We start from the raw sequence: 9,186 nt of genomic DNA on the forward strand, positions 1-9,186 counted from the left end.
ATTAATTTTTTGTTTATTTATAATTTCTATAGCTTTTTCTGGAAATAAAATATACATTAAATTATATAAATTACGCTAGTTGTAAATACAATTTTTTTCATATGGTACGGCTCGGTGGTCCGGTTTCCGGTCTCGATGCCCACCCCTAGTCCTAACTCCTAAGTGAAATTACATGTAGGATAGCTTAAAACACTAGAAGGGGGTTGAATAGTATGCTTACAGAGTTTAAGTGTAGCAAATGAATAAAAACACTCCCAAAGGATTGATAAGTGGTATCAATCCTTGAATGCACAAAACATAAAAATATATGAACACGCAGAGAATTATTTTACGTGGTAAAACCCTACCTCTCGAAAAAATTCATGGGACTCCTCAATCCAAAGCAAATCCACTATAGAACAATGATTGCAAGAAGTACTCACACACTTATCCTAGACACATTCTAGATAATGTTTACTAACTTATTAGTAACTTAACTTTTGTCACGGGATAATCTTTCAATACTCCTTATGTTGAACGCAATACTGGTCACAATTGCTTCAAGTTCGTCGGAGTTGTTCCAACTCTACTTACATTGAATCTGATATTTGTCACAATCGATTCAAGCTCACCGAAGAAAAACCGTCACTAAGGTCTTGGTGCCCTCAACCGTATGAGTCGCCGATCAGTGCAAATGAATGCAATATGAATGAGAAAAGTGTTTGATAAATCAACAAGTAAATATGAAACACTTGATGATTTATCTCAAATAAAAACTCAACTTTCCAAAATTTATGGACTGAAAATATGATCCTGAAAGCATAGAAAAATAGCCTTTGACATCTCTAAAGAATGAAGAAGACAAAGATCTTCTTTTATAGGCTTTTTGTTCCCCCAAAAAGAAAACACGTTCAAAACAAAGATTGCTTGATTGGCAAAAATTAAATTAAATCCCAAACATATTTTCCTTTTCTATAGATAATCACATGTGAAATTAAACCAATAGAAACCAATAGAAAAGGCATACAAGAAAAGATGATTTTAATCAATCACAATATCAAAGCAGTCAAACTGTGATCAGACACTTTGATATTGTGATCTGATTGAAAACATGATTTTCAAGCAATAGGATCTAGGAGAACGAATTTCATGCAATAGGAATAATATTTTTTGCTGTTATTGGCTAATGATGCAATGATGCGTGAGATAACTTTTTCATGTGTCATTGTGTTATTGATCGGAATACTAAAACAGTGCTATCTCGTTACAAGTAAGTTTTTTTTTTTTTTGAAGGATCTAGAGTCTAGTTATAGATGCCTGAACTAATTATCCATGTATTATGATGGTGTCATTCCAAACCTATGTTCTGCTTAAGTCTTGTTCTTAGTTATCAATTTCTAATACAGTGGTAAATAATTAGTTTTACCTCTCAATTTTCATGCTGTGTAACAAACGTCCTCTAAAAGTTTTAGGGAGAAACGACAATAGCAAACATGGGATGAGAAGACAAAACGGCTTCGTTTAGGAAATATGTGAGATGTTATTTTGTGCTCCAAGGAATTGCCGAGTAGAAAGAGCTTTCTGGAAAAGCAGTTGCCGCAGCCAAAATCCTTCACCCTTTTGCGTTTCTCTTCTGTTCGTAGGAATTGATTTCCTGAGATAAGGACAAGTATGCTGATAGAAGACGAAGAGAGAGAAAGGCATAGCGATGTGAATCCCTCAAAACCCTCGTCTTCCACCAACAAAGATGCCTCTGATGGCTTCGAAACTGCCAGCGACGGCGAACTTGGACTCAATGGTAGCGACAACGACGACGAAACCCAACAACAGCACCAAGTCCAAGAGGAGCAGCAGAGTCTCTCTCAGACCGACGACTTGAAACAGGTATTTGTCTTCGCAAAGCTGTTGTTTTTCTGATTTCTATTAAAAATGTGTTGTGCAATGCCTGTTTATCTGGTAGATGTTACTGATAAATCCAATGGCTTTATACGAATCAACTGCCGATTGTTACTTTGGAGCTCAGTAATCGAGTTCAATTTTGTTCAATTTGAAGAAGAACAATGAAATTGTTGTATCCGGCTGTTCTGAAATTTGATATCTTTGTGTGGTTTGCTTATAATTAAACCCATTTAGGTTTTTCTCTCTCTTAGTTAGTTTCATCTTAAATTGTTAAACTGATTTTATTACTTACAATTCCTACGTTCCTGTTGAGATAATATAATTTTGTTATTGTTGATTTGTTCTGTTTGCATCTGGATCAGAAAGCATTTGAACAAGCAAATGATGTCAAATTGGAAGGCAATAGACTGTTTGGCAGTGGGCAATATGAAGAGGCATTATCACAGTATGTGCTTGCTTTACACCTTGCGCCTGACATGCCATTATCTGTGGAATTACGTTCAATATGTCACGCAAACAGTGCAATATGCTTCTCGAAATTGGTATGCTGTACGGTTAAAATATTGGCAAATATGTTTCCTGAATTATTTATTTATTTATTTTTCAATTTCACATTCTATGTTGTGATTAAAAGTTCACGTAAAATAGTTGAGATATTGACATGGTATACATATCTAGTGCATTCTTAGTTTGTCGACAATATGAAGTATTTTTCTGGTTACTTTACTAGTTAGTACGGAATAGAAATTTGTTGATGAAGCCGCTTATGCTCTAATGCACTTTTGATTTCCACATATGGGAAAAGCTATGATTTGGGCAATTATTTGGAAAGGGGCTTTTTCCCTTCTCCCTTTTATTTTCTTGGTAGTCTTTGTTGAAGTATGCAAGTTGTTACAGTAAAGTAATGTGATTCCAGTGATCCATAGATTGGTCTTAAAAGCAAAAATGGGTTTGATTTCCTTCATCATGTGTCTGGAAATTTTTTATTTGAAATGGATTCTACTTATATTTTACAGAAAAATAACTACATAGAATTAGCTCTATTAAGGAGGCTTTATAGTTAACTTTTAAAATGAAGACTTATAGTGAAAGGCAACAAATATTACAAGGTTATAGATGATGTCCAGGCCGTGAGCAGAACTGGTGCTAGTTATTGTAAGCTGTTTTCACTCTCCTGACCAAACAAAGAAATGCTGTTTTCACTTTTAGTTTTTCCCTTATTTATTTCCTTGTGTTATTATTATATGCTTTGAAAAGGCTTCTTATTCTTTTCATTATAACTTCTCTACACCAATAGCTTCTTAGTTGTGCATGATTGTTAATGTTTGAATCTTAATGTCACAGGGAAAATATGAGGACGCAATCAAGGAATGCACAAAAGCATTAGAACTAAATCCTTCATATATGAAAGCTCTGCTTAGAAGAGCAGAAGCTCATGAAAAACTAGAGCATTTTGACGAGGCTATTGCTGGTAAGCTCGGATATAATACCAGTTTTTAACCATTGTACTGTATTCTAAGGCGGTACCTTTCATTAGTTCATCCTTGTATTTCTGGACAATATTCTTGACTCTTTTTCATTCCACTAGAAGCAACTTCAGTGTTCTCATGTGTACTGGTTTTTAGTTTATACTAATATGTATTGCTCAATGTATGCTTTACTTTGTAGACATGAAAAAAATCTTGGAACTTGATCCTTCAAATGACCAAGCCAAGAAGACCATTCACCGCTTGGGGCCGCTGGCTGAAGAAAAGAGAGAAAAGATGAAAGAGGAGATGATTGGTAAGTTTCTTTTTTCTTTGTGGTTAATATGATCATTGGTAAGTTAATTCTATTATTTTCTTCTGCATTTATATTATTTATTGTTTCATGGTTTGTAATTTTATATTATTTTTCTTTTGGCCACTCGATCAAGTTATTCCTAAATGCTGTATGTACCATGATTGTATTTTTTTTCATTAAACAATGCCCAAAAAAGGATAAAAACCCAATCCATATCATAGACTGACCACTCTGCTAGTCTTCACATGACTTCTTTCCTATACTTATGGTGAGCAATGAAGGCCAAAGGACTGGGCAATTAGAAGGGAAACTAGGCAATGCGTTTTCACGAAGTAATTTTGCCGAATGACTAGAGTAACTAATTTGTCTGATTTTTTGAAACAATGTCAAGACTAATAGATGAAGAAATCCTAAAATTGCAGCCTACTGATCAGTTTTTTAATGACATATGGTCCTTGCTTATGACACACTAGCTAACTTGTTCATGATTGCCAAAGGATTGTCACTGAGGTAGGTTCAGGGAACATTAGGGAGAATGTTTTATCCTTGTCAATGATGTCAACTTAAAGAGTCGTTCTCTTTTAGAAATATGAATATGTTATAAAAATGGTAAGAACATGTACATTTTAATTCTCCTATCTCATGTCTGATTTCTGTAATGGTTATTCACATATTCCATGCTTTCTGGTGACAACAGATATCATGTCCAATTTTGTTAGGGCTTATCATGTCCAATTTTGTTAGGGCTTATCATCATTAGACCCTTTCCAACATTACATATTATACAAAACCTCTTATAGAGCCTATTTGGAGAGAAAAACTATAAACTAAAAACTACCCACTTTTCATTTTCTAATTGGTTCTTAGAAAATTTTAATACACTAAGAACCAATAGAAAATGACAAGTGGCTAGTTTTGGGTTTTTCTCCCCAAATAAGCTCTATATGGGTTTTTGTATAATATGTCCTGCTAAAATGAGCTTATTTGTAAAAACCTAATTTTGTTATGCCTGTGACTGGTATATTTTGCTTGTTTAAGGCATACTTTCATTGTTAAATTTTAGACTTGGCTGTTAGTGGGCGTATTTCCTTTGTAATGTATGTTTGCTAAGTTTTAATGTTTCTCATAAAAGAAAAAGAAATATGCTCTAGACTAAGTGTTTGAAATTGTTCTATGTGAGTAGGGAAGCTGAAAGATATGGGCAACTCTTTGTTAGGCCGTTTCGGAATGAGCGTTGACAACTTCAAAGCTGTCAAAGATCCAAACACTGGCTCCTATTCTCTTTCATTCCAACGTTAGTATGGTTGTGGTAATATCCTACAATGTGGAAAGAATCAGGTTGGTGATGTGGCAAGGAATAGAGGGTTTGTTGTGCATGCAGGATTGGTAACCACAAGTAAATGAAGAGTTGATAAAATCATTTGCGGATAGTATTAACTTTCATGAATTTTGAGGTATTACGGTTTCTATATATTGAATGCAATTGTTACTTGATCATCATTCAGTGCATCTGTGATCTCTTGTGTTTGTTTGGTCCTCTGCATAATTCTTAGTCTTCTTGGACCTTACTAGCTTATCTTCCAAGTCAGTATTTTGTTCAGACTTTTCCTCTGTTTCACTGCTGGTTTCTCGATTGCAGTTTGTTTATGGTTTCTTTACATTACCATTTACGTAATACATAATGGCATGGGAAACAAAACCACTGACATCATAGTTGGTTTAATTCTTTGGCATGTTGCTCTAATTGTAAATTAGCAGCCAGAATCAAAGATGCAGTGTTATTCTGGTGGTTGTATTAGACGCAGATGTATAGGATTTAGTAGAATTTACTTTAACCTTTTGGATCAGCATGTTAGGGTTTTGGTGAGTGTTTAAAACATGAAGTAGAAAATATGTTTTTAGGCTTTCCAAGATTGCACCTTTGGTTATCAGTAGGAACTTCTGTAACTAAATTTCTTTATGTCAAGCTTTTTTGTAGCCAAAGCTAAAAAATAACCACATGAATTGAGTTAGAAAAGGTTACTTGTGGCCTAAGGTGAAACCTCTGAAAAAAGGAGGCATCAGTTATTGAAGCAGGACATCGATGCTGAAGAGAAGACAGCCTAGACACGATGTTCTCTATCTTCTCATTTGAATCTTTTTCGGGTGGAATGAATATATTTGAATTTTTGAAATTCAAAATTGAGTGAAAGATCAAGGCGATCAAGATGATCTTGTTTTCAATCAAAGGGATAGGGAGGAGTTGAACTTGCAGCATCTTTTATTATTTGAAAGAGACTAAGGGTTAGTTTGGCATTGCTATGCTGTGAAAATAATCGTTGTCAGATTTGCTGTGAGAGAAATCAGCTGTGAGATAAAGCAGTTTGGCGTTTGGTAAATTTTTTGTTGTAAGTGTTGGTACTAATTCCCGAATAATTAGAAAATGATTGCTGCATAATCATTAAACTCAACCCCTCTTCAAAACTAATTTTTGCATAATCAGAAAATGAAAGCACTTCATTAGCTGTTTTCCCTTATAGTTTTCTCTCACAGTAATTTTTAATAATAAGTAATTTTTTCATAGTTTACCAAACGGGTTGGGCTTCCCAAATTTTTTAAAAAATCACTTATCACCCCAAATAAGCAATGTCAAAAGGACACTAAGATTTAATGGCTTGTCGATAAAAAAAATTGTCGGAACTAAAATTTAATTTTCGATAGTGATATAAACCAACAGAAACAATGGATTCATCTTATATTCACTCTAATAAGCACGCTGCACGCCAAAGGGGCAAAGAATGCTTATAATGTGATTATGACCAACCTAGCCATAAGTTAAAGTTTGGAGAGAAGGGAAACCTAGGTAGCTCGGTTTTAATATGTTCATTATTTTTCCCGAATGCAACCTATCATCTAAACTATAAGAGGGAAGAGGATTTTCTCATACACACTACCAATATGTTAAGGGGGTTCAAATCTGAGACTACTAGTTTGTAAATCAAATCATTTTCTAATGAACTAAACCCTGTTGGCTAATATGTTCACTTTTTTAGCATATGAATACAATCCCACTTGTTGGACTTGTATTAAGTGCCGTAGACATATGAAAATGCTCGTAAGGAAAGGCAGCAAAGTACAATCTGAAGAGTGGAATTTGTTTCTTCTCTGGAACATGCCTAAATAGAGATTTAAAGTGATTGGTTATATTGTGATTATTAAATAACTGTGTGAGGCGATCATTATCACCTCTTAACGAAGTCAAATTAAGCAAATCTAAATACATAACTTAGTGGTAAGAATATTTAACTTTAAATTTTAAATCTTAGAGCATTTACATATAAATTAGTGTTCTCAGATTCCAACCCTAATAGTACATCACCTACCCCTACCCCTACCCCTACCCCTACCCCTTCCACATTCTGAAAAAACCAGAAAAAAAAAAGAAAAAAAAAAAAAACCTTGGCTTAGTTGGACACACATCACCTCCAATGGGCAGCAAATCACAATTAACAAAGAAAGTGGAGAAGATATGTATAATAACAACAATCAAATATGAAAGAACATCTAGGTAATAAATATCTGCATAATAATATTTTTTTGCTCAAGATAATGCACGCCTCCTAAATCATAATATACCAAGGCCCACACAGCACTAAGCCACCACCAACATCAATTAAGCATAAAGTAAGAGATGACTCCACCACTTTTCATAAAGGTTAATTAGGTTGAGGTTGGCTGCCTGACTTTCAAAGTGCCACCATAAAACTGATAAAGACATTAGACATGCATACATGCATGCTTGGTTGTTTTGGCATATCCTTTCTACCGATCGAGAAATACTTGTGTGATACAGGAATATCATTATTTTATTATTTTCGATTAATTACATCATGTCATACGTGATAAATTTTTCACATAACAATTTGTGATTGGTTAGGAATAACAAAATTATGTTATTCTTGTTTCATACGAGTTTTTCTGCAAACAAACAAAAGGAGACTTTGAAAAAACCCAAAGGGGAGAGAAATTTTTTAAAACAAGCAAAAATGGACAAAATTGTCCTTATTTATTTTTGGATTTTCTAAGGAATTTTTTATATTTGCATGTCTTTGATTTGAAAGTTGAGAGGTTTTTATGTCTTTTTTCAAAAAACTTTCGCTTTTTCCAAAACTTAACCCTAGTTTACGAGAGAGAACTTATACCTGTTTCATTCTCTCTCTCTCTCTCTCTCTCTCTCTATGTCACCCAACAAAGAAGAATAGGAATCGAGGGAGAGGAGCAATGAAACGAGAATAGCTATTCTCAGGTCCCACGTCCATGACTCAACTAGTAATATTGTGTCGACATCCCACCATGTGAATCATCATAAATCATGGCATGTCCTACAACTAAGGCCCACCAATAGCCCAACACCATCACACTCCACTGGCCCTCATGATTCCCTTGCCTTGCCCCGAGTGACAACCCAAAAGCAGCCTTCCAACATCACACATGGGCTGCAACCACATTGGATCCATCGTGCAGGCATGCACCCACTATCGTTTGATATTCAATCTCTACCGTCCATTGCTTCTTTAATAGTATAAATTCCACCATGAAGCTTGAGAAAGGGGTTTTTCCTATAGCCAAACATTTAAGCTGGCTTTTGACAATGGAAAAAAGCAAGTCATTCCCTGAATACACTTCGGCTTACTCCGGCGAGTTTGGATTCCGGGAGCGGTCGAATTCGTACAACTTCAACGGGCCAACCCAGAAGGGAAGTGGGTTTGCGACATCAAGTGATCCAGAACTGCAGAGGAAGAAGAGAGTTGCCTCATACAACGTGTTTACAATGGAAGGTAAGGTTAAAACAAGTCTAAAAAATAGCTTCAAGTGGATCAAGAACAGGTTCGTCACCGACGTTCGCTACGATGCATGAATATGAAGTTACATAAGAGAGTTTTGTCTCATAATGCCACCATCTTGTGTTCACCTTTACTTGTTGATTGTATACAGTTTGTGTGTCAAGGTTATGATTTATAATCAGATGGGAAAATCCCCACCAAAGACCAAAAATGAAAGAAAAAGGAAAAAAAATCTTTCTCAATGCAAAAATGCACTAAGAGTATGATGATGATGATGATGATGATGGCTTTAGGGTGCGGCCATTTGAATTGTAATATGTTTTGGTTATATTATAACCTCCAAGTTCTTTTCTTCTTCTCTAAGCTTAATTTCATTTGTTAGCCCAGATATAATTTTGTTTGAAATATATATATGCCTCAAAGAAGCTTATTTGAGGCATACCCTTATAGGGTCCATTCCGTATTGTATTTCACTAATCCAAACGTCCATTTTGTAGATACTCATTCAAAATCATCTCTACAAAATATCAATTGAATCTGATATCATTTGACCACGAATTATTGAAACTTAGTATTTTCTTGCACCACTCTGTTCATTGAATTTGTAGGACACAATTGGATATTGAAACGGTTTTCAATTTATCTAATTTTTGCAAGGATGATCTATAAATGTAGACTTAAAAAATAGATGGTTTTGTGCTAG

At 34.8% G+C, this 9,186-nt stretch overlaps 2 protein-coding genes across 2 annotated transcripts; both read left to right on the forward strand.

The window, feature by feature from the left end:
* LOC18767367 (tetratricopeptide repeat protein 1) lies at window positions 1,531–5,305 on the forward strand. The gene is made up of 5 exons (XM_007201173.2): window positions 1,531–1,863; window positions 2,241–2,420; window positions 3,223–3,349; window positions 3,547–3,660; window positions 4,844–5,305. The coding sequence occupies exons 1-5, from the start codon at window positions 1,651–1,653 to the stop codon at window positions 4,957–4,959; spliced, it is 750 nt and encodes a 249-aa protein (XP_007201235.1). The 5' UTR covers window positions 1,531–1,650; the 3' UTR covers window positions 4,960–5,305.
* On the forward strand, window positions 8,239–8,947 carry LOC18767746. The gene has a single exon (XM_007201371.2). It carries the CDS (start codon window positions 8,291–8,293, stop codon window positions 8,555–8,557), a length of 267 nt encoding a protein of 88 aa, XP_007201433.2. The 5' UTR covers window positions 8,239–8,290; the 3' UTR covers window positions 8,558–8,947.

This window comes from Prunus persica, chromosome G8 (genome assembly GCF_000346465.2).
Source record: "Prunus persica cultivar Lovell chromosome G8, Prunus_persica_NCBIv2, whole genome shotgun sequence".
In the NCBI taxonomy this organism is placed as follows: Eukaryota; Viridiplantae; Streptophyta; class Magnoliopsida; order Rosales; family Rosaceae; genus Prunus; species Prunus persica.

Coding starts and splice junctions, on each gene's coding strand:
- LOC18767746 (XM_007201371.2), top strand. CDS start 8,291: ATGGAAAAAAGCAAGTCATTCCCTGAATACACTTCGGCTTACTCCGGC.
- LOC18767367 (XM_007201173.2), top strand. CDS start 1,651: ATGCTGATAGAAGACGAAGAGAGAGAAAGGCATAGCGATGTGAATCCC. Junction 2,421..3,222: donor CAATATGCTTCTCGAAATTG/GTATGCTGTACG, acceptor TTAATGTCACAG/GGAAAATATGAGGACGCAAT. Junction 3,661..4,843: donor GATGAAAGAGGAGATGATTG/GTAAGTTTCTTT, acceptor CTATGTGAGTAG/GGAAGCTGAAAGATATGGGC.